The 25,208-nt window shown below is 52.2% G+C and overlaps 1 protein-coding gene across 3 annotated transcripts in view; it reads left to right on the top strand.

Annotated features, from left to right (window-relative positions):
• Nucleotides 1-25,208, top strand: part of PRKCB (protein kinase C beta) — a 129,391-nt gene that overhangs the window by 67,825 nt on the left and 36,358 nt on the right. For all 3 annotated transcript variants that reach the window (XM_037385392.1, XM_037385391.1, XM_037385393.1), the window contains 4 exons: nt 12,586-12,742; nt 13,130-13,264; nt 15,512-15,608; nt 21,455-21,601. In XM_037385392.1, coding sequence (XP_037241289.1) covers nt 12,586-12,742; nt 13,130-13,264; nt 15,512-15,608; nt 21,455-21,601 — 536 coding nt within the window. The remainder of the gene's footprint in view (nt 1-12,585; nt 12,743-13,129; nt 13,265-15,511; nt 15,609-21,454; nt 21,602-25,208) is intronic.

Raw genomic sequence — 25,208 nt, 5'->3', positions numbered from 1 at the left:
AAGGCTGAGCCCAGTGCTGCGCTGGGGAAGGAGGTTTCTGCCCACGCTGGGTATGCCGGCAGCTCCGGGCGGTTACAGTGTCTGCAGGGGGCTGCCAAGCTGTTTGCAGTTATTCACAGGATGAGTTCAGACCAGGGGGTGTAAAATGCCACCTGCCTGCCCACGCTGCAAAGGCCAGCCGCTCGTCTGAGTGGGCTCCGGTGGGTGCCAGGCTGATGACACTGATAACAAGGACTAGATCCTTCTCCGTTGTCCCACCAGCTGGCTCTCCTGGAGAATTCTAGTTCCCAGCATCCTGCCGGGCTGGCAGCAGGAGATGCCATGACATCCACAGGGTTTGCTTCAGTGGGTTGGGGTCAGCTCAGAGGCACCCTACCATGCTCATCGCTGCTCTAACAGGCACTTTATCCTCCAGGAGAGTGTGAGGCTGTGGGGCTGAGTTCTTGCTGCTCTGGGCTGACGACTCCTTGCTTGGAAGAGCAGGCTCAGCAGAACACATCCCAGCAGCAACAGCTACGACACGTGTGATCCAGCGGTGGGGGCACCAGCCTTCCCAAACCAGCCCAGCTTGCCCCTTCAGCAAGGGGTGACCCCAGCCGCTCCCCGCAGGGCGATGGCAGACTGAGGACAGCCTTGGTTCGTGGTGGGCACAGCAGGTCCCGCACCTCATGGAGCAGTGGCAGGGCTGACCTCAGCCTTGCGTGGGGAAATGCTCAGGTGTGATCCAGGACTGCAGAGAAGAGCCAGGATCCTTTCTGGCCTAGGGATCCATCAGAAATGTTTTTAAGAAAAATACAGAGTTGCTGAAAATATTAATGAAAAATTGAAACGAGTTGTAGTTGGGTTTTATTTATTTATTTTTTGTTCTATTTGTCTTTAAAGAAAAGCTTCAATGAATGACACAGAACTTCCTTACACAGAAGTGCTGTTTCTCAGGCACCTTCCCCCTGGGGGATGCAGCAGGACTGATACCCATCCTCCCGTCGGAGGACGATGGGGCACAGAGCCCACCCCCGCTGGCACCCAGGGCTCCCTGGCACCGGAGCAATGTTCCTCTACCTCCAAACGCAGGGGAGAAACTCCCCCGAGCCCTTTCTGTGCAGCTGGATTTTCTTTTCTTCAGCTGGGTTTGAAAGACTGTTTTATTTCTGGCCCTTTATGGAGGTGTTGGTGAAAACATGTCATCTGTTGGTTTTTCCAGAAAGGCAGGGAAACGTACTGTGCTCTCCAGCTCTGCTGCATAGCTAACGAATGAGTGGGAGCACTCGGAGGAGAGGCTGTGCTGGCTGCCGAGGTGGGGAGCCCTGCCTTCCCTCCAGGCACGAGGGGGCTCGGGATTTTTCACTCCAGAGTTTGGAGGGGAGGTGGAAAGGTCTGATTGAACCCAAAGCAGAACATGGGACCCACGTGCCATGTGGACCCCAGGCTGGGCACTGTGGTTTGTGCCGCCCTGCCTGGGTTTGGCTTCTCTCCAGTGGGTCAGCAGAGATTTCCATTCCTGCAGTGACTGCTCCAAAAAACCCTCAAATAACGACCGGGTTTGTATTGCCAGGTGTTTCGGTGGGGGGAGGCCAGCCTGTGTTGTGGCCAGGCTTGTAGCAGAGGTGGCAGGCAGCACGGCGGGGGTGCTCTGGGGGGGGTGAGCGGCTGGGGGCTTCACGTGCAGCGCAGCACGGGGGGCTGGCTGGGCTGGCAGAGCCATGGCGTGGCTGGTGGCTGCTCTGCAGAGGTGACCGCAGCCAGGACGGCTGCTCGGAGGGGTCGGTGCCACAGACTGCATGTGCCAAAAAAGCCACCTGTGTCTATTCCTGCAGGACTGGCCCTAGCCAGCATGGGGGGACACGGTGGGAAGGTGGCTGCCGTGGGGACCCAGCCTGGCACGGGGAGGCAGCAGGCTGAGTGAGCAGGCAGGCTTCTGCTGGAACAGATTTCTGGTGGAAAATGACCTTTACGTGTTTTCTGCAGAGATTTCAGTTTGGTGTGGGCAGGGGGTGGATTTCTGTCAAGAACAGGAGTGACAGCGTGGCAGTAGGTGGGTGGGTGGCACAACACCCCGAGCCTGGCAGGGGTGGGGAGGCAGTGCTGGCCGGGGGGGTGAGCCCCGTTGCCTCGGTGCTCAGGCTTAGGGGTTTGGGGCTGCAGGTTGGAAGGCTGGCTGCTTGCCTGCCCTCCCAGTGGGTGCCCTGGGACTGGGAGGTGTTTGGGATGGAGAAGACCAGTGGTAACTGGTTGTTGAAGCACAAATGAGCACAGAGGCTAGTGGGAAGAGGGAGGAGAGGTTCCTACAAAGGAAAGGAGATCAGGTCTGAGCAGCAAGCAAGAAACCAACTTAAAGATGGACCTTGTCCAGCTTGTGGACAGGGTTTTGCATCCTGGGGACCAGCTGTGCTAAGGGATGGATGAGCTGCTGTTCTCCCGCGGTCGATCCCAAGTATTTGTCAGCATCTTCTAGTGCTGTACGTGCTCGCCCTGTGCCAGGTCTGGCCCCATCTCAGCACGGAGCAGGCAGAGGCTCAGCTCTGGGCACTGGTGCGGCCAAACGCAGGCAGCATTGCCCATTGCGGTGGGCAGAGTTGAGTCATGCCAGACAGTGGTTATTTTGGTGCTGGGATCCCTGCTCTGCCTTTTCAATACACCTCTCTGCCGGTTTAAGCAGGCAGTGCAGGATGCTGTAGCGGCTGGGAGCTGGGATGGTGGAGGGCAGGGGTGCCCGGGCACCTTTGGTCCCGGCTGCACAGTGAAGTGCAGGTTTTGGTGTTGGGGCATGACCTTCTCTCTGTCCCACCAGCAGTGGAGACCTTTGTCCAGAAATTTAGTAAGTTTTCCCATGGCAAAGAGCATGACGACTGTAGTATTAAATGTGAAAGGTCCCTATAGATGTGGCGCTTAGGGACATGGTTAGTGGTGGCCTTGGCAGTGCTGGGTTAATGGTTGGACTCGATGATCTTAAAGGTCTTTCCCGACCCAAACGATTATCTAAGGGCAGGGCCGTGTGCCTGCAGGTGGCAGCACGGGCACGGCCAATGGAGACGATGGCTTTTATTTTTTCATCGACTTGACAAATTTGACAGGAATTTGCCATACGCTTTTCAGCAGTGTGTTTTTCTTTTCTCTCTCTCCGTTTATTTAAATGATTTGTTTTTTCTTTCTAAAGCTAATGTTTCCCTCCCAATGGAAAACACAGTTGCTGGTTAAACTTAGCGTGTTGTTTGACTTGGGGTGACTTGTTCAGTTATGTAGTGACCCGACAAATTGCATCTGTTTGCACCCTCGCGTGACTTGCCCCAGCAGCATTTCTCCCCGTTCGGGCTGTTACCCCGCACCTCCTCTGCCTGGTGGCAGCAGGTACAAGCGCTGCTGTTTCCAGTGCAGTGAATGCTCACCATTTTCAGCTCACAAAATGAAGATCAATAAAGGAGATGTGTTTAAACATCTTGTGCTGTGAGCCTCACTGTGCGGTTTTGACCCCAAACCATACTGCAGTGTCAGGAGGGAGTGGGTGTTTGCCGGGACGGAGCAGTCCCAGGGTTGTCCATAGGTTCAGGGTTTCCTTCAGCCAGGGCTGTGCTCATGCTTTGCTTTTTTACAGCACTTTGCACAACAGGGGTCTGCCTACAGCGTTGCCTGCCAGATACTATGACTGTAAAAATTATAACATGAGAAAGAGACAAATGTCAGTATTTTTAACCCATTCTTAGTTCTGAAGATCCAGGATGAACCTCAAAGCTGTAGGGTAGGAGATAACTGAGAGCATCTCTGTGGGTTCCTGGGGGGTCAGTGGGGTTTGGCCAGCAGCCCCTGTCTGCAGGGCTGTGCCCAGAGCAGCAGCAGCAATGGGAACCTGTGGAGCTGACCCTCCTAATTAGCTTCCCAGCTCTTGGGTCTGTTGTGTTAATCACTCCTTTATGTTCGGTGCAGCTCTGTTACAGCTCCTTTCATACTATACTTTGGCTGTAATTGTGTAATGGGTGCACTCGGGAGCGCAGCCTCGCACGCTGGGATCGGAGCCCTGCATTGCCATTCTCTGCTGCTGCCCCGAGGCTGCTGAAGCACTGGGACTTATTGGTGTTCCCAGTGGTTAAAAATGCATGGCGTCGAATAATAGGGCATCTGGACAAATAAATGGCACCTCCCTAATGCCTGTGGTCTTGTGCCATCGGCTTGGCTTGGTGTGTTCCCCAGCCCTGTGCTGGGGACAGGGCTCGCATCTCCATCAGCCAAAGGCAGCTTCCAAAGTACAGGAGGTTTCTGAGGGCCTTGCTAATTAGGGCACAAAACAATCTGCATCTCATCCAGCAAAGCACTTGGATACATGCTCTTGGCAAGCACTTCTCTTTTGAAGCATCAACGTGAGCTGTGTGGGGACGGTGTGACCAGTGTCCCTGGGCTCAGATTGAGCGCCTGGGGGGGTGAGCGAGGCCCCTGACCCCCTCGCTGCCCCCCCCTCTGGGACACTTGGGGTTTTGCTTTGTGTGAGTGAGGAACCAACTGCGGGTGACATTCCTGGCTTAGGCATGCTCCTGCGGTGGGGTTGGTTTGGCTCTTGGTCCCCAGCACGGAGCCGCTCTGGCTGTGCTAGGTGTCCTGCATGGCGTCCTGGTAGCAGACAGGCTGTGGCTTAGAGCCTAATTAGCTGAGATGGATTTGAGCAGGAGGAGAAATGTGCCTGGATGTCCGGCATTTCTGTGCGTTTGGGCTAGCTGGACTTAAAAGCCTTTATGGCTAGAAACGGCTGATTGTGTTAGCAGCTCTGCTTGCTAAATGCGTTGTATTGAATCACAACAAAGCATCCTTGCAGTTGGTGCTGTGCACGGTGCCGCTGGGAGTGGGGTCCTGTGAGTGTCCTCAGCAGTGAGCAACGCAAGCTGCCGTGGGCTCAGCCTCCGGGGAGCTCCTGGAGCCTCCAGGCAGCCTCCGGTAGAAGCCCCTCCAGCCCTTTGGCTTCTTTACATCAATACCATGATTCCCCTAATACAGGATTTGGAGTCTCTTTTGCTTGTGGAAGGGGGGATGCAGGTAGTGTGGTGCTTGGTAGCAGCATCTTGGGTGGCTGTTGGAGCTGAGCATCGCCCGCAGCTGCTGGAGAGTTGGCCGGTGCTGGACATGGTGGCGAGGGCAGCCCAGCCCGGGGATACTCTGTCACTTCTCCTCGAGTGGCAAAATGAGATCTCTGCTTCTCTCACTCACCGTGTAAACCATGGCAAACTCCTGCCCGGGGCTTTGTCATACTAAGTAGGTAGCGTGGGCTGGGTTATTTAGCTTGAGCTGCTTGACAAAAGAGAAGTCATCTTTTGGGCCCGATAAACAAAATTTGGGTACCTAGCAGCGCTCCGAGACATGGCACATTGCCAAAGCAAGTTAATCCCCTTTGGATGCTACTTGAAGATGCTTAATTGACCCGGGCAGTTGTTACCCTAGTCGCTCGGGGAATCTGGTCCTTTACATCCAGAGCATCTGCAGATTCTTGTCACTATTATTCCCGGCTCCGACATTGTTACAACTCTTGGCTTTGCCTTAAATACAAAGTGAGGATCTCCTGGAGCCGGCCTGTGTCCACAGGTCAGATCCTGCCAGCTCCAAGGGCAGCAATGCAGCGAGGACGGTGCCACTGTCCCCTGACCCTGGAGTAAACAGTAACATGCAGTTTCTTCTTTAGGAAACAAGCAAAAAAGAGATTTATGAAGGTAACAACACTGCTGGCATGTGGGACGGCACATCTGCACCCGCCGGCGCGTGAGTCTGGCTGAGTGCGGTGCCGCGGAGCAGGAGCGGCTGGGGGTGTCTGTGCTGCCCTGGGGGGCCGGGGGCACGAGTGGTGGAGTGCGGCAGGGTGTCATTTGGCTGGCGTTAGCCACAAGCAAATGTATATGTGCAGTCTGTGTTCTGGTTTGCGCTTTGATCAAGTATCTTATTAGCGGGAAAAGACTGCTGAATAAAGTGGGAAATTGTAGCGAATTAAAATGTCTTCAAGGCGTTGCACATTTTTGCTTCCATAATAGAAAAGCTTCCCAATGCAGATTATTCTGAGCCTGTCGTATTAAGAGACAAGAATATCTGAGTTTGGGAAACAGAGGAGCGAGAGACTATGAAGGCTGGGCTTGGAGTCAGTTAAATCTGTGGCTTCTGTGAGGTGGTGAGGCAGCCAGTTGCATGGAGGATGCTGCTTGCACACTGCACCTCTCCTGCTCCCTTCGGGCGGGCGTTGTGTCCTGTCATGTCCTGCTGCATCCCGTCACGTGCTGGTGCATCAGCATGTTTGTCACCTCGGGGAAGCCATGGTCTGCAGGGACTAAAATGCAAAAGAAACGTGCTAGGTTTCTGCTGCACGTCCCGGGGTATCTGTGGGAGATGGAGACTGCTCGGCGTGTTCAGGTGACTTTGATCTGTGTGCGTGGAGGTGGAGCATGCCCTGTCCTCATGCAGGGGCTGCTGGAGCACGGGGACAGTGGCGGGCTCCCTCGCCTTCTTTGGGGATCTCAGCTACCTGCTGATGTCCCTGATGGCTCCTGCAAAGCCGAGACCCCCGTTAGGACCCATGGGAACGTGGCACCAGCTCAGGGTCGCGGCCAGACACGCCTGTTGTGCCTGCAGCGTTGGCAGAGGCTGCCGGGACCGGAGCCTTGCTATTTACCGAGCTGATGAAGTAAAACATTGACCAAAACTGAAACCAATTATGCTGTGATTAGATAAATGAACTGGAAGTGCTTTAATTAATAATCACCGGCCCAGGAAGATGCAGCCATAACGAGTCCTATGCCTTTTCTGTTGTATAAGTATGTGCAAATATGTTCCTCTGCAGAGCATTAATTAAATGTTTTAGCGCCCAAGGGTGTTACTCTGAGCACCGGGTGCTTGCTGGAAGGTGGCTGCTCCCAGCCGGGGATGTGCCATGCTGCTGGAGGGAGGAAGGTGAGTGCTGGAGGGAGGAAGGTGAGTGCTGCTGGGAGCCCAGGAGCCTTCCCCTTGCCAAGAGGTCTGCCCTGGCATGGCATTTTGCTGGCCAAGGCCATGGTGAGGTGATTGGACTGCGGTGAGGTGGCTGAGCTCTGACCTCCTCATGAGGAGTGGTCTTTTGGAAAGGTTTTTTTCTTTGGTGGGCAACAGGAGGCAGAACTGTCAGCACTGAACATGTTGTAAGGGTCTTGCTTACTCAGAGATGAAGGTAAAGGATTTGGCAGCTGGTGTAAGTTGTCTTCAAGAGCGGGGTAGGAGTGGGTTTTGTTGTAGGCTTTATTTTAAACATAAAAGTGAACCCCCATATGGCACTGCATATTTAGCAAAGAACTTTCTGGTCTTTATTTATCCAGCATACTAATCTTGCCTTCCCATGGAAACCTGGGTCCCAGCTGCAAGCAGACACACAACCTCAGGCAGAAGATGGGGCCAGCGGCTGCAGCCTGTCTGCACAGGGTTGTGCAGCATCTCCCATGCCCCCAGGTATGGGGCAGGGTGGGCTGTGCCCGTTGGAACCACCCCAGAGGTGGGGAGCAGACCTGAAGCTGGGCTGCCTTCCCCAGGGAGCTGCTGATGGAGCACCAGCCCCCTTCGCTCGATGTGGAGCTGGTTTTACCCCGGGTGAAACACAGTCCTGGGAGCAGAGAGTCAGAAACCACCCTCTCATGCCTACTGCCTCGCTGGCCAGCAGCGGAGCTCAGCAGGACCGTGCCATGCAGCAGGGGGACTTGCAGGGAAGTGGTCTCTGGCAGGCGCTTTCCTGGTGGAGACCTGCAGGAGCCTCCCCGTTGCTGGGAGGGGGATGTGATGCACCCGGACACTGCATCGCTCCCTGGGCCTGTGGCACGTGGCAGCTCCGGAGCTGCCTGGCCCACTTTTCCAGGGTACAGCTCTTGTTGGGGCTGGATGGAAGGGTCTTGCATTACTCTTGCAGCCTCTGTGAGCTTCTGACCATGACCTCTGTGGCCAGAAGAAGCTGCCTGGGAAGGCTGTCTTCCCTCCTGCTCTGGGCGTTTGTTGTAGTGGTATTTCTCCCCATGTTTCCGCTGGAAATGTGGGTGTCTGAAATAAGTGTGTCTTCCCAAGCCTGTTTCTGCAGTTACGGCTGGCTGAGTAATTAAAAGACGTCTGAATAATTTATTTGGAAACCATTGCAAATTTTGCAGGATAAATTATTCAGATATCATTCCACCAGCTCTACCTGCCCTGGCCCTACAAGGCGGAATGGGTGACATCTCATTCCCATGGCAATGCAGCAGTGTCCCCAGCACGCCCTGTCGTGTTCCCCAGGCAGGGGGGGGCTCTTCCTTGCAGAACCCCCCCGAGCATCACCGCTGCCAAGCCTTGGCCAAGCAGCCGGCACTGCGGGGCTGTGGCTGCTGCTTGTGGTCTGCCAAGGCTTCGCCAGGTCTGGGTGACAGGCATGTGCTGCAGGTGCACCCGGAGGGGAGACGGGAAGGTATTGGTGTAAAATCAGGGTTATTTCTCCAGGGTGTGTGGGCTAGCCCCAGTGTGTGGCAGTGAGGGCACATGTGACTGTGTGGAGGATGTGGGCACTGCCCCAACCCCAATCCCCCCGATCCAGTGACATCCAGGACTTACCAGTGCCTCTTCCTGGCCGTAGCCTGAAACCAAGGCGGCATCTCAGCCATGGCTGAGCTCAGTACCCAGACGGATTTAAGACTGGCTGCTTTAAATGGGATCGTAATATTTTTACTCATCACTATTAATAATGATGTTACTACTTCTTAATGATGCACAAAACTGTCAGAATATGACAGATGTAAAACTATTTTACATCAAATTTAACTGTCAAAGAAGCACTGTAAATGTTTGGAGAGGAGCACGTTCCTCCTGCTGCGAGGTATCACTACTACGCTTCTTGAGGCTTTTATTTTTCTTTCACTTAATTGTTGATTTCTGCTTGAAAAGTCAGAAAGTTACTTAAGGTCAAACAGAAGCATTTTGGTTTTTTTAAATTAATAGATAAAATTATTCCCATTAATGAAATTTTTAGGTCTGCATGCTGAGATAATAACATGAGGTAATCAAATCTCATGCTTCAGGGCATAAACTGATTAACTATGAGGGTCAGGAATTACTTTTCCTCCTTAAAGAAGTGAACAATGGGCTGATAAATGACGAAGGCTTATTCATTTGTCTCCGGGGGATGTTGTGCTGGCCATTCGGATGGCGAAATGGGAAGCAAAATCAGAGCACTGATTCAGCGTGATATAATTCTGCATCTTCTCTCTGCAAGGGGACCCGGTCCAGTTTGAGTCCCAAGAGCGAGGGGCTTCTCCCAGCTCTTGGGTTAGTGCTGCTGCTCGCACAGCGCCTGTTGCTGCCTGTCCTGGGAGGGTGAGAAGTCCCTGGGGGTTTCTGCTGACCCCCAGGGCAGATGAAGAGCAACGGCCACCACTGTGGACCGTGCCCTCCCTCCTGCCCCAGACGCTTGGTGCGGGACCTGTGCTGGGGCTGGGGCAGGTGCCGTTCAGTGCCCAGTACCGCTCCCCTGCCCAGTTCGGGTGGTCCTGTGGGACAGCGAGTGGCAGTGGGCTGTCGGCTTGTGGCATGGAGATGAGATCTTCCCCAAGGCTCTGACATCTCCCTCTGCTGCAGGTGGTCAGGGTCACTGAAAATACGTTTTCATAATAATTTTAAAGCCAGGAAGGTAACAAAATGTAGTAAAAGCTCAGCAGAGTTGCAGGAGGAGGGCTGGACCCATGGTTGGATGGAGCGAGGAGTTAAGAATGGAGCTGTGCAAAGGGCATGGGATGCGGGGGTGCCTGACAGGGCTCTGGGCTGGGGTACAGAAGTGCCAAGCTCCTCTTTACAAGGCTCCTCCAACCTCTGCAAACAGTAAAAGCAATTCCTGCTGTTAATTGACAAATGCTGTGGAGACTGCCTCCCCTGCAGGGCTCCTTGCTGGTCAGGTAATACCTCGGCAGGACCCATTGTGGGATTTCTCTCTAATACACTTTTGTGTTTTGTAATTCAAGAATGTGGTTATAGAGATTGCCTTTTTTCCTATTAAAAAGGCATAGATAAAAGCTTATAACGATGAGGAGAAAATGTGTATTCTTCTCCTCTGATAAGGGGTGAGGGAGAGGAAGGCATCTCGGCTGTATCGGTGCAGAGCCTTGCGCAGGCTGTGCCTTGGTGTATCGGGGCCCTTGGAAATTATACTCATTACTTAGAGATTTCACACAGCAGATTGCACAGCCTTTCCGCTTGGACGGTACAGAGCTTTCCGCAGAAGATTTTGGCTGGGAGTCCAAATTAAGGCACAGGCTATTGCCCAGCATCTGAAGTGCAGAGCCGGTACTTATGTCCGAACTTTGGAAAAAAACCGAACCAGATTCTGTTACCAAATGGCACATGAAAATAATTGTCAGGACATGATGGAAATGAAGTCATGCTGCTGGTGTCAGTGCAAGCAGTTACCAGCGGGAGAAGGTGCGGCTGTTGGGCTGCTGGCATGGGGCGCGGGGCTGTGGGGCTGGCTGCGTGGTGAGCCGGTTGCAGGGCAGGTGCTGCATGTTGGGAGCCTGGCTCGGGGAGCAGCCTGTGCAACACCTGACGAGTATAACCTGAGCCAGTGCAGTAACCGGAGAAGCTTGGAAGCTGCTCAGGTGTGATATTGTACTGTCCTCCAGAGATACCTCTTGTCTTCATAAAGAAATTCTGAACCTCGGTCCTCTCTGGTACGGGAAGGGTGGATCCTCCTACTTTGGTATCATCTCGTGAGTGCTTTTAGGATGCTCCAGTGTTCCCAACCCTCCTCAGCACCCTCCCGGGGGATGGTGGCTTCCGGAATGGTGCACAGGGTCTCCAGGTCCTGGCAGGGCATTCATTCCTGCTGGGAAAACAGCAGGGGGAGGGGACTGCCCCCTGGAACCAGAGCCTCACCACGTGTCCATCCCCTCTTGCACACAAGCACAGAAAGCTGCTTGTAAGCGCTGCTGCTGAGCATCTGCATCCCTGACCCCACCGCCCGCTGGCAGGGCTCAGTCTCCCGGCAAAGAGACCCATCTTGGGCATGATGGCATCATGGCAAGGTCACTGTATCGCCGCTCCTGGGGCTGGCAGTGGTGAAGTCATTCCTTCCCCTTCTGCCAGAGGGGCACGAGGTGGCTCTGGCTCCCGCAGCTGCCTCGTCTCAGCAGTCTGAAGAGCATCGTGTGCTGCAGGGTCACAGGGCTGCCCGGGCACCTGTAGGTGGGCAAGCTGCTCTGTGCCTTGCAAGCTGCTGTCAAAGGCATGGTGTTTGATAAATGGGCTAGTTTATAAATGCAGATTTGATTTTTGGCTACAAGTTTTATTCTATGGAGCTGAAAGTTGGGCGATGCTTCAGGAGAACAGCAGTAGATTGCAGATTTTGCTTTTCAAAACTATCTGGCTTCCAGCCTCACTTCTGATGCCTTACTGGTGGCTTGGGGACTGAACAATTGTTTTTAGTCTTGCTGACTCTCCGAAAAGTGTCTTCCAACATCCAGCAGCACTGCATGCGCAGCTGGAGTCCTCTTCTTGGGGTTATGGGGTGTGTGGGGTGAAGCTGTGCCCTAGGTGAACTTTGCAGCAGAACTGTGTGTGGATTTGTGTGTGGATCACTGGTGTGATCCAGCAGGATTTCAGGCACCACCGAGTTCCCTGTTCCCAACATGGCACGACCTGCCGTGCCTGATCCCTGGGGTGCAGAGCCTGTGACAGCACCCACTGGAGCTGTGCCTGCTGGTTGTAGGGGAGGGCAGTTTCTGCTCTGGACTTTCTTGCAAGCATCTTTTCCCCTGGTTTCAGCTGTGCTCCATCATGTCCCATCAGACTTTCCATCTCTGGTATTTTTGCTGGGGCTGGAGGGAAGATAAGACCCTTCTCCCAGCAGAAAGATGCTTTTTGACATAATCTGGGGAAAGAGACTTAGGTCAGCCTGATAGTGTTTAATTTGTCGAAGCTGCAATCCAGTTACAAGCTGTCAAGGTCACCCATAGGTTTGCTTTCCCACCTTCTGCTCCTTGCTTTGCTCCTGCTCCCCAGAGGAGACGCTCCGGCTCCCAGAGCCGGGATGATGCTGCCAAGCCCAGCGCCCGCACGGCTCCCTGTGGGCATCCCCCCAGCCCCTTGGGGCCATGGTAGTGGCACCCCAGGGGACCCAGAAGGAGAGCTCAGTGCTGGATCCTTTCTGGTGCTTTCTGGTGCCTGCTCTCCCTTGTTCATGGCTGCTTTGTTGCTATTTCCACTCTCCATGGAAAGCACCATCCCCATGCTCTCACCTCTCCTAAAAGAAAGGTGCGAATTAGTGCGATTCTGCTTACCAAGGTGCAAGAGGAAACAGAGCAGCTTTAAACTGTTTAAAGCTGTGAGAGCAAACAACAAATCATCCTATTGGAAAGTGAAAATAATCTCTTGAGTTGATCCTTCAGCCTCCCTTGTCCATTGGAGCTGTATTTGCTTTGCATTGATAACTGTGTGTCATTTCTCATGTAATGTTGTCTGTGTCTGCACGTATTCTGTTTTAATTCTGGTTTTAATCACTATTTTCACACTTACTCTTGGCACACAGGGAAGTTGTCAATTGTTGGGTGTTTTTATAGTTTGAATACTGAATTTAATCCTTTTTCTCTTCCCCAGTAAGAGATGCTAAAAACCTAGTTCCTATGGACCCTAATGGCTTGTCAGATCCCTATGTGAAGCTTAAACTAATCCCTGACCCCAAAAACGAAAGCAAACAGAAGACCAAAACCATCAAGTGTTCCCTGAATCCTGAGTGGAATGAGACATTTAAATTGTAAGTACAAGAAAAATGTTTAAACTTGTAAACTAATTTTTATCACCCCTAAGAATTAATGTGATTGTATTTGCTCTGATTGAATTATTTGGAGACATTAAAGGTGATTCAACTGAGAAATAATTCTTTGCGCTCCTGTAAGTGTGACTCAGAAATGCTCAAACCCCTGCCCTGACCCCTGATCAAAGCTGAGCGTTTTGGGGCAGGACCTCTACATTCTCCCTTTGAAATGGATGTGGTCAGGAAATTAAATTTTAGAGAGCTGAATGGTCATTGAAGCCCATCCCTTTGTTTTGCATCCATGTTCTTATGGAGCGTGGAGGGGCATGATGGTGTAGCAGTGGCTTCCAGAATAAAACCATCCTTTTCTTCTTTCCTCTCTTCCAGCCAACTGAAAGAGGCAGACAAAGACAGGCGGTTGTCTGTGGAGATTTGGGACTGGGATCTGACCAGCAGGAATGATTTCATGGGCTCCTTGTCCTTCGGGATTTCTGAGCTGCAGAAGTCAGGAGTCGATGGATGGTAAGAGTTGCAGTTGTTTTAAAAGTACTATGGGGCAAAATGCAGCTTTCATCTTTTTGTATGCGACAGAGGATGTGGCAGCCTATCAGACTTTCACCAGCATCCTTCTGTTCAGGGACCACTGGCCATTCTGGCTTCCTGGTAAGGTGCTGCTTTGCTTCTCAGACTGGTGGCAGTCACTGGGGCTGTGGTGGGCAGTGGGATGTCTCCTGGGGCACCCAGAAGTGCCAGGACAGCATCTGAGCACCCTGCAGGGGCTGGCTTTGTGTCACCTCTGTGTCCTCCTGCCCCTTGCAGGGTTGCTGGGGGGGCTTTTCCCTTTCTCCCTCCCACAGGCATGCACAGATACGGGGCTGCTCTGCCTGGCATTGGCAGCCCACAGGGCTGGTGCTCCCCGTGGACTCTTCCTACACAGGCTTCAGGAGCAGACAGCATCGCCTGCCAAGCATTTGCCGAACAAGCATTTTCCAGCATTTTCTGGTTGGATTCCCTTACTGGGGAGGCAACGTAGCTTCCTCAGGCGTGCAGGAGAGCGAGTCGGTGCAGGGATAGGGGACACGCACTGAATTGTGATTTGTGGCAAAGGCAGCAGTTTTCTCCGCAGACTAGCAGAACGGTGCGGTGCTGAGGGGCACTGTTCAATAAAAGGAGGAATGCTACCAAACTGTGTAATTACCATTGCTCGTTACCATACGAAAGATGAACACAGTGGATCTGTAACACCCGAACTGAATGGGTTCTCTCCATTTCCATTTTATCTCCCCCAGCAGGACACATGCTGTCTTATTTCCCCGCCCCCCCCCCCCTTTTTTTTTTCCCCAGCCACTGATGCCTGAGAGCTGTGTTACCTTTCCATGTCAAGTGTAATAATTGAAAATAGATATTATATGTCTTTTGGAAAGCAAAACCTGCATGCTATTAATTTGCATTCCGCAAGTGGAGCAAACACCCTGGACTCTGTCTTTTCCACCGTGGCAGCTGTATGTGTCTCGCTTGGAGCAGAGAACAGAGAGGAGGAGGAATTAGCAGGCGGGGTGGCCTGCCCGCACAGCACTGGGTCCTGCGGTGGGCTGGGGGCTGGCAGCGTGCGGGCACGCCCTGCCCACCCTGGCACAGCCGGGGCATGGGGGCATGGCTGGGGGTGCTCCCGCAGTGAGGCAGGCGGCCAGTGCTGTTCCCCAGGGAAAAGCCACCCGTGGTGGCAGGCTGCGGGCAGTCTGGCCATGTCACCGCGCCTGCCAGCCCTGGTTGCCACAGACCAGACCCTGGCTGAGACCTGGCTCCTCTTCTGCAAAAGACACGGAAACTGCCATTCCCCCCCCACCCCCTACATTTCCAGTCATCTGTAAAGATGCATGTGTCGGCTGGCACTGGTGCGCTGCCGCCTTCTGATGCAGCCCCAAGTCTGATCCTTTTCCCAGCCTTTTAAAAATCATATAAGTGGAGATCTAAGTAATTTTCCTTGTCACAGCATTTGGCTGGAATAAACTCTGGAAGGAGCTCTGATGTATATTTCATATCTAAACAACTGCAGTTAATGGAGAAAACGAGCTCAAAGGAAGAGCCTGTCCCTGTATTATGCAAACAGCGCTTTGTTCCTCCAGTGCAGCCTCTGTAGGTAACACCCAGTTGATAACTGGCCTCCAGCTGCCAGGAGGATTTGCCGATGGAGCCAAGGCTTTGCCCGCGGCTGTGAGAAACACCTCAGATCTGAATGACATTTCCCTGATTTCTGATAATTGCCGTTTAAACTTTTTTTGGTGAGCATCTTGGCTTTGTGCTCGAGGTTGCCAGCACCAGTCCAGCACCGGCAGGCTCAGCGTGCTGTCCCGGTGGAGCCTGGCTTGCCTTGGCAGCTGATGGGGAAGGAGCTTGCCCACACGTGTGCCCGTGGCTGTCATGGGAAAGATGTGCTTTGTCTGTGGGGTTTTGGGTCAGGCTTATGTTTTGGAAGAGCCATCAGTGCTTTGTGGTGTCCGCTGCAGCAGGTAGTGGGTGTGCATCTTCTAGGGTCCCCAGTACAGCGAGGGACCCCAGAAACAACCCTCCCCTTGGGTGTGTGTGAGCTTGCTGAGCAGGATAGTTTGGGGGTGTGAGGTTTGGGGAGGGTGTCTTCTAACGTTGGGGAAGGGCTACCAGGGTGCTGGTACAGCGGAGGCAGAGTTGTGCTTGAGTGGGCGGCGCGGTCCTGCCTGCCCGTGGTCCTGCCTGCCATCCTGACCACACATTCTTGCTGTGTCCCTCCAGGTTTAAGCTGCTGAGCCAGGAGGAGGGGGAGTATTTCAACGTCCCAGTGCCTCCTGAGGGAGAAGAAGGAAATGAGGAACTGAGGCAGAAATTTGAGGTGAATTGATTTTTCTTGGGAACTCCGGGGTTTTCCTGGCTGCCTGCCTGCTATGCTGTCGGCAAGGGGCTTTCCCTGCCAGCTCTTTCCCTGGCAGCACGGGGAGCACAGAGCAAGGTACAGCCCATCCCTGCTCCCTTTGCCTGCTTTGCACCCACTCCTGGGGGCCCTTGGCCGGTCCTTCCCGAGGCTCTCCATGGCACTGAGCTCTGGGGCACGAGCTTCCGATGGTGTTTCCAGAAGGTAAGTTGTTCAGTTACATTTAACAAAAAAGAAGTCACTTTGAACATCTGAACCTTTCCAGCAATGGTTTACCTATGTTAAATAATGAACAAGGACCTTGCTGGATCCATGTGGGAATGGCAAGTCCCGAGTTAAGGGCTGGACTTGATGATCTTAAAGGTCTTTTCCAACCTAAATAATTCTATTCTATGATGCATCTACAAGTGGTTCTGCCTTGCTGGTGCAATGCTGAGTCATGTCACCACACCACACTGGTGCTTCCAGGGCAGGGGAGACCTGAGAGACCGCAGGGTGCTTTGAGCAGGGACCGGATCGCTCCTTGGATCAATACAGCTGCACAGATTCTCCAGTACAAGGCACACAGAGGGCCAGGAGCAACTGCTTAGTGGTCCAAGGAACGATGGGTTGCTGGGAGAGACGAGCCAGAGGGCATCAGTTTGTAGAGGTCTGCAGAAGAGCAAGTTAAGGCAAAAGGATTCGGATATACTAGAAGCTGGAAGCACGGGGCTCATTCGCATGTGGTTTTCTGATGCGGTTGACAGGATTTTTTTAATTGTAGCGCACAGAATGAGCCATCCATCTCACCCTTCTGGAGTACTCGCTTCTAATTTGAAAGTACAGTGACCTCCCTGCACACGCGTGTGTCTGACTGTGCATGTGGTAGAAGCCGGCGGTGGATTAGCTGGGAAAGGAAACGGTTGTTTCTGGTGGATGAGGAGATGAGAGATACGCAAATGATTCTTTGGCTTATGTCAGGTTGAAAATACAGCAGAGAATACTGCACAGTGCAGAGTTCTGTGTAAAGCTTGCTTGGCACCTTGTGCTTCGCTAAAAGCGTGTTTGATCCTGTGTCTCTGCTACCTTTGGGTAGGAAGGAGTCTGAAATCCCATCCTTCCTAAGAAGTCGTTTCTTCTTATGAAAAAGAAAAAGGAAAGCAGCGCAGCAAACGTCCCCCTGCCATTTGCGCTGTTTCAGTCGATGTCTGTCTTGCTGCTGGGGTTACGTAACTCGCAATTTGTGTTTTGTGCTTGCCAAAATGAGTATAGCGTAGCTAGAAGAGGAGATGCTTCAGTTAATGTGTTTACAACGCTACATTCCAATTGAGGAGGGATGAAGATCCTGGATGTCCTGGGATGACCTGACGTAACCGTGCTCCTGGTGTCAGCATGTGCATGTGGGGTTGGTACAGCAGTTCTACCCTTGTTCTGAGGTGCCATTTAATAGGATTTGTTTGTCTGTTTTTTCTGTCATGCTGCTGATTATGAATTAATATAATTAAGGTAAATTAAGATATTAATATAATTGGATTGGGAGCTAATCTCAGAAAGAAAACCTTGCTTAGGCATTAAATGCCATGGCAGCCTCTGCACCCTACCTGGTGCACCGAGGCCAGGCTGGGTGTTTGAGAGGGCGATGGCTGGGTGAGCTGGCACGTGGTAGCAGCGATCCCTGAGCTGCTTTGCACCCAGGTGCTACCGACAGAAACGCTGCTGGATGCTGGTGTGAGCCTGGAATGCTAAGGCAACACGTACAAGCCCGTGATTTAGCGTTCAGTAACTTAAGTAATCCATCCTTCCCGTGGTGCGCAGCGCTGCGTCCTCAGCCCGGATAGTGGCATAACCTGATGAACTGAGAGTGCAGTCTGTGCTAATGGAACTACCGGCTAATTGATATGGGCAAATGACAGTGAAGGTCTGATGAGTGACAGTGCCTTGCCCGAAGCTAGCCCATCACCTTGAGGGGAAAAACAGTGGCACCAATACTCACTCGGGGCAAGTGCTGTTGCTGCCTGTGAAAAGCAAAGGATGTAAAAGCTTTTGGGCTTCTCTGAGTGAGCGTGGATGTGGGATTCCAGCGAGCCAGAAAGGCTCTGCAGAGCCTTATCACACCTAGGCTTCCCTGAGGAGCTGGCCCAGCTAAGCTGCTGTCAGCTTCGGAGAGCATCAGGGCTTTGCGCTGGCAGCGCTGGGATCTGCACGGAGGTGTGCTGGAGCTAGGGCGAGTTCCGTGCCAGTCTCAGAAAAATTTCAGTGGTGCTTGGGTTCAACTCCCCAAAGAGGCTTCAAGGAGAAATGTCTATTTACTACTTAATAAGCCATGGAAGGTCCTGTGGAATGATTGATCCAGACATTACTGAATTAATAGGTCTTTGCTATTTTTCAGTATAGCTTGAAGTCTTCCCAGGAACCTAAGAATGAATGTGGTGCAGCTGGAGACTTGCATGAAATGAGCCATACACAAGGAAAGGAGTTGCCCTTATGGCTGTCAGCGTGAACTCCGTAATTGTAGCACAAGATTGGAGAGTTAGTTCGGTTTTTTCCTTTCTTTTTTTTAATCTCATGTGTATCTCAGTTATATATAACTTTCCTGAATATCCAAGAAAACAAGACAGTTCTAATACAACAGTTGGCATGCAGCCAGTGGCTGCCAGCTCTGTAAAGCGCTAACTACCTGCTTTTGTTGCATTTCTTGATGTTCCAGTGGTGTTAAAACAGTACATATGTTGGAAGTCAGATGATGAGTTGTCTGCAGATCAGAAAGTACATTGTCCAGAGGTGTCATTTCACTCTGCCAGAGTACCTCTGTACCCTCACCTTGCTTGTCTTCCCCTATCACATCCTTCTTTGCGAGCAAGTCAGTGTTACAAGGAGAGAAATCCCTGGCCAGCTGAGCGGTGGTTTGCTCTGGCATCCCGAGGGACGAGGAATGCCCTGGAGCCTGGTTGCGATGCAGCAGACAGGGTGCCGCCATGGCATTTCAGACAGTAAGGGCTAAAAAGAATCCCTCGATCGATCTCCATTAGTGCTGCTTGATCCTGCCTGTTCCTGGGCAGCGCAAATCAATAGGACAGAGTTGAGACTTGTATGACAGGTTTATATTTTGGGTGGACTTAGCACTGCAAAAGCACCCAGCTGAAAGGACTGTGGTGTCAGCCTGGGTGATGCAGAAGATAGACGGATGCTCTCAGAGCAATGCGCCTTTCTGGCAGCCTGCGGTGCTGTTCCTGGCCGGGGTCCTCCTGCAACCTGCAGTCTGCAGCGGGCACGTCCTGGGCTTGACGAGGGAGCATCCTGAGACAAAAGCACAGCCCGAAGCCTTGCACTGTGTCCCCTGCCAATTCTGCTTGGTCTTTATCAGCCGCTTGCTGGGACAGCTTGATAGATGTGAACGTCAGCTGCTATTGCATAAATTCAGATGTAGTAAATTAACTATGACAAATGGAGTTGGATAACGAAGGTCAAGTGCTTTTTTTCTTTTTTTTTTTTTTTTTTTAAATGTGAGCAATATTTGGCACGCTTCAGTTGGAATCCTTGAAGAGGTCTTGAGATTGTGTGAGCGTTAGGAGTGCATTAAAAACAGGTTAAAGGGCTCTTGTACTCACTTAGAGGTGGATATTAGAGACACTCGCTAGCAAAAGCAAGACACTTCACGTGGGGGTGACGATCTTTACATCTCCCCAACTCTTTATTTTGGGCTCTTTCTGGAAAGACCTTTCCCCCTCCTGACCAAGCTACATGCTGAGCCAGTTTTATCAGGGAAGCCATGTTGTGTTTGTACCCTCATCTTGTCTCCTATAAACATGCTGCCGTGCCGCAAATTCAGGTCAAGTGCAAGACTGTGACTGCAGCAGCCCCTCTTCAAACGGGCTCGGGGGCAGCTGTAGGCAACAGGAGGGACCTGGAGTCACTCTCATGCTTGAGTGCCCGGTGCTCGCCCGGGTGTCTGCCAGTGCTGCTGGTAACACTGTGCCTGAAGCCAGCCAGTTTGCTGGGATGAAGCAAATAAAAATCCTCTTCTTTTCCCTGCTCTTCACGTTGCTCTTTTCCGCTCTGCTCAGGACTGGCAGCCTGCTCCTGCTTTGGTCAGTGTTTCACCAAGCCCTTGGCCAGCTGTGGTGCTGCCGGTGTGCAGGAGGATGCGGGCTCGTCGGGAGCAGAGCTGTGCTGTTGGGTGTCATTCAATGGGAACGTAACATTGCCCTTCGGCTTTATTACAGCTTGTTTTCACAGAGGTTAATTTAGTGTCAAATCTGATATGACAGGATTGGTTTTCGGCCGTGGTAGAGTATTTAGGAAGCTTTCACAGAATATGACTATTTTGCCTGCTGATAAGCACACCTTTCTTTTGGAGATAGCTTTGAGGTACAACAGGGTGTGGACTGCTGAAAGCAGAGTTACACAGCACGGGGCTGGCTTCGTGGAGATGCAGATGCTGCTCTTGTTCGGTTGCCCACATTTGGATCCCTCCTTGGCTGGGTTCAACAAGCAGCTTTCGGTCGGTGCTAGAGCCATTGTCAGTCACCTCAGCTGATGTGAAGGAAGATGCTCTGGTTGGGTATCCCCTTCTTCTGGGCATGTTGCAAAAGCCTAAAGACTACCACGAGGAAAATCCTTGTCCTTCAGGAGAGGTGACTTCAGTTCCTTTTCGGTGTACACTTTTCCCCGGCGGAGAGCAGGCGTGCGGCTCCACTGGCAGCCGCAGCAGGTACCGGTGGCTGTTGGATAACTCCAGCCTCCTCCCCCAGGCAGAGCTGCATTAGCAGTGACGATGTTTGCAAATCTGGGAGACCATTCCTTTAGTTCTCAGTGCAGGAGTTTTTCAGACATTTAGGTGCTGCAGGTGACCTTGAATGGAGAATTTTACAGCATGGAGAGCCTTGCAAGAACCAATTAGCAGCAGCAAAGGCTTGGAGATTACTTGCGAGGCTCCTATCTGGAGGAGCTGCGAGCAGCAGCCAAATTGAACTGCTGGAATCGGGTTAATGGAATTTCATGCTAGACTGAGCTCAGTGCAAGCCTTACACTGTCGCATATTTCTAAAAATTAAAACCGAATAAATTGTGAGATAGCTTTTACAAACTGTGGTTCAGCAAATTAGATAGCCCCTGCACCAATGAGGAGGTGCCAAGCCACCGGTGAGATTTTGTGTTTAAAAATGTGGGGGTTTTGTGAGGCTCCTTAATAAGCAATTGTGATTGCAGCAGCTCGTGCAATTGCTTGGGGATGCGGGAGGAGTGCTTTCTATTCTGGTTTGTTCCAAATGGATTTGTAGCTTCCTACGTTCAGCCTGAGCTGGCACGGGAGTGCGGTTCTCTTCAATGTCAGATAGTAACGGAAGTGGAGCTGGATAAAAAGTCCTGTGTTTTACCTTAATATATTTATATTTACCTGTCATTTCTCTGGTGAGATGAGAAACTGAAGCCAGCTTTGAGGGGAATATAAAGGCTTATTTGAGCCTCTGTTCTACGCTTTGGATGACCTAGAGCATAATGTGGGGGAGCCCCCTGGGTGTGTGGGCAGGGAGAGTGGGGTAGCAGGGTAATGGGTTGATGCAGTTCCCAGTTGCTCTCACAGAGGTTAACTGGGAACCAGCCAAACAGCGCAATGCGTTGGGGCTCATAACTTCTCCAGCGTCCTTCCTGATGCTGTCCCTGTCACACTTAGAGAAAAAGTTCCTGTGGCTCAGGGTAGTGTTTGACCTGGAGAAGAGCTAGTTAACGTGGGATTTGAGGAGCACTCACTGGTTTTATAATGACCTTTCTCCACACTGTTTTCAGTAATTTTTTTTCTCTTTTCTCCCCGTTCCATCTCCATCTTTGCAGAGAGCCAAGATTGGAACAGGGTCCAAGGCTGCAGATGAGAAGACAAGAAATGCCATTTCTAAATTCGACAACAATGGGAGCAGAGATCGGATGAAACTTTCGGATTTCAATTTCCTGATGGTGCTGGGAAAAGGAAGCTTTGGGAAGGTGTGGTACAACACATGCCTTTGCACTTTCTGTATGTAACGCCCGTGTTTTTAGCACTTCTGAGCTGCGGTCCGATGGCTACTCTGGTGTGATCTGTCCTTGCTGTGCCTGGGAGCACTGGTGTCACGGTAATGGGAGCCCAATTTGCTGGCTTCCTTCTGGACTGTGTGACTGCTGTGTCACGGTGATGATGATGTGAGATGTCTTATCAGACCATCAGAAAAATCAAATGGTCTCTTTTTGGGAAGCTGCGTCTTTAAAGCTCTTTTTTTATTTGGCCATTTTTTTTTTTCTAATAATTACAAATATATGTGAACATTTTAATTAACTTTCCAGACTGGTTATGAGTGGTAACAGAATTTCATTCTTCTAGTAATTATGTGACTTGGAGCCTTCATTTTTCTTGGGGTCTTGCCAACTTTGTCATGATTTCCATTAGAAATTCCAGTGCTTGAGCAGCTGCTTGGGCTTCGCAGCTGGGAGCAGGCAGGAAGGTGGGCTGCTTCTGCTGTGCACCAGCACAGCGTTTGCTGGTGCGATGGACGGCCTTACACCTCTCTGATTAGTGAACGGCTTAATTGCAGGGAATAGTGCTCTGCCTTCAGGCATGTCTCTTGGGTGGGCAGTGGAGGGAAGGAGGGAATGCCAGGGCAGCGATGCTCATCCATCGCCTGCTGAGCCCAAGGATGTGAACCCCCCTTCACAGCTGGTACCTGTTCCCTCCCTGAGCCTTTTCCTGCTGGTGTTTGAGCTCGGGGAGGTCCCAGCCTCTCCAGACGGGTGTTTGCTCCCTCTCTGAAGGTGGACAGCTTAGAGATTCTCTGAAGCATCTGTGACAAGAGAAGAGGGGGGAGTTCCTGGTGGTTCCCAGCACCCAGAGCCATCAGCCCGAGGTTCCCCTGCCAGTGATGCTGCCGTTACTCTGCGGTTTAACACCTTTGCGGCAGGTTAGAAACCTTGGCGAGCAGGAAAGCGCTGGGTGTTGCGCCCATGCTGCTCTCACTAACATATACAGATCTCCATTTCTGCAGTGCTTTTGCCCCCTCTTCTCTCCCTCCCAACACCTAATTCCTTTTAAAGTCTGTGCCTGGCATCTGGAAACTCTGTAGTTGTGTTTTTTTCCGGCCGCTTCCCCACCACCCCCCCACCACCCCCCCTTCTTTCTTTTAATTTGAGAAACATTAGCAAACTCTTCAGTCGGCATCGTGGCTTATATAAGGGAATGTGTGACAGAAACTGTTCCCTGGAACAGAATGTTATAAATATGCTAATTAGTGCTTATTAAAACAGCACGTTGGTTTCTACGGGTAGATGCAGCCTCACCCTCACGTGTGCCTGCGCCTGGCTGGGGAGCGCTCCCCCGCTGCTCCCCTCCTGCCTTCCCGCATCCTGCATCCTGCATCCTAGCCCCGGCATGGGGACACCGCAGGGGCACAGCTGCGGGGCCTTGCTGAAGAGAATGCTTTGCATGTTGTACGTGAATGCGGAGGTGCCAAGGTGTTTCAGAAGGAGCCGGACAGAGGTGCACAGATCCGCACCATGCCAGCGCTTGGCTGGCAAGGAGAGGAGCCCAGCTCCCTGGTCCCGGCTCCCGGCAGGCTCCCAGCCCTTGGCAGCAGCCGGTGGTGTCCGTGGCAGTGATGTTCTTCTCCAGGGCTGGCACTGCTTGCTGCTTGCTGCTGGTCTCCCTCCTCCTGGCCCCTGACCTTTCGGTTCAAGCAGGCTGTGAGAGCTCTGTGAGTGTCATTGCTATTTCAGTGAGTCTTTGTCTCAGGCATAACCCTTTGGCATCGGTACCTCAAGATTTACTGCTTAGTATTACCACTACAGCTGTCTGGGGTCAGGAGTACCTATTTGTTGGCCTCAGTGGAGTTTAATAAACTTGCTTTCTCTACATTCAGCATCAGAATAGCTCCAGTTATTATGCTGGAGCATTCCCAAACAAATACTCTATATTACAGGAATAAATCAAGTTAAATATTGGGTTTTTCTGCACCAGAAAAAATATGCAGTGTACTTTCCAGAGAGCGAGCTGGCAGATGGAGGTCCCCACAGAGCCAGGCATCAAGGTTTAGGGGGTGGAAAATTGCGTTGGTTTGGGAAATAGCTGAGGGGCAAGGGCTGGAGTGCGTGTGGTCTTAGCTCGGCGTGTTCAGGCGCGGTACACAGAGTGAACCTTGATGCTCCTTGGTGGTCTTGGGTCTTCTTGGGCTTGCCCCTGCTGCTGCCTGCCCCAGCCACGGGGTCCATGGGACCCTTAGGAGCTGTAACTGGTGCTAGTCCTGCTGGGCTGGCAAGGGGAAGGGAGATGGTCCTGACTGGAGAAGGCAGCACTTGGCACAGCCCACCCTGGGTTTGCTTTGCTGTAATATAAATAGAGGAAAGTTAAATTATGTGGCTTGCTCATATTTTTGCAGCTAATCAATCTGTCATACTATCATGCTGTCAATCTTTTCTGGGGGTTTTCTGGTGTTATTCTGAGTAGGGCTGATTCTTTTGCCTCTGCAGTTATAGATTACAGCGCAATAGGAGACAATTTTCATGTCCTATGATAATTTGCAGGCTGTGAAATGCTTTCCTCTCCTCTCTTGGTACGAAACGTGGCAGAAGGGCTGGCAGCTGGCACTCTTGCGCAGAGACTGGGTCTCTGACTCGCAGAGTTGGGCTTTGGCCCCTGGGCACGCGGTGAGGTTTGGATGCATGCTCCTCCTTCACCAGTGTGCATCTTGTGCACAGCTCTGTTCAGGGTGTGACCAAACTGCGCTGGCTGCAGCGTTTGCTTGTTTGAATCTTTTTTTACTTACAGTGCAATGGGTCCCAATCTTTTTCTTCGTCATTTCCAGCCGTTGCTGAAGCCGCCTTATTGGTGGCTGTCCTTCTCTTGACATCTTAGCTGTACCCCTGCTGCAGTCACCATAGGAACGGCGATGCCAGCGTGCTGGAGCCAGCCCCTGGCACACCAAGAGCCCCGGGCTCGGAGCAGGCTCCTCCGTGCAGCTGGATGGGTTGTGGCTTGGCACTGCAAGCTGTCGCGCTGGCACCGTGCTGCCGAGCCACCGCGGGCAGGGTCGGAGCAAGGCGGCATCAGATGGTCACTTCAGCCCCACGGGCTGTGAGCAGCCCTGTTTTCTGCATGGAGAACAGGCCAAGCCTGCTGATGCCTGTGCAGACTCCGTGCCTGTCACTCAGGGTGTAGATGGTATTTTCTCAATTGGCCATGGACCAGAGCCTGCAAGCTCTTCTGCATATGCAAATTCACAGTGATTACAACATCCTGAACAGCATTAGTCTCGACGTGCGCTTCTGGAGCTGCTCGCTCTGCCAGCCTAGATGTGAGAGAGAAGTACAGTATCGTGCGGTGTTCAGTGTGCTCTGCACTCACCCCGACGTGTGCTCTCACGCTCAGCCTCTTTGCTGTGGGTGGAGGGCAGCTGGGTTTTAGGTGGCTGCAAAGTCCTTTCGCCTTTTACGTTTCAGCAAAGCAGGGCTGGTTGGCTCACCTGTGGCTCGGGACTGCCGTGTCATTGGGAAGCTGTACGCTCATACATAGAGCGTATATGCTCTAGTCCATACGGGCCTTAGAGCAGTTTTTTGCGTTTGTTGTGGT

Source organism: Falco rusticolus, chromosome 4, assembly GCF_015220075.1.
Source record: "Falco rusticolus isolate bFalRus1 chromosome 4, bFalRus1.pri, whole genome shotgun sequence".
Lineage (NCBI taxonomy): Eukaryota > Metazoa > Chordata > Aves > Falconiformes > Falconidae > Falco > Falco rusticolus.
The sequence above is the reverse complement of the archived record's forward strand: the minus strand, read 5'-3'. Positions and strand labels throughout refer to the sequence as shown.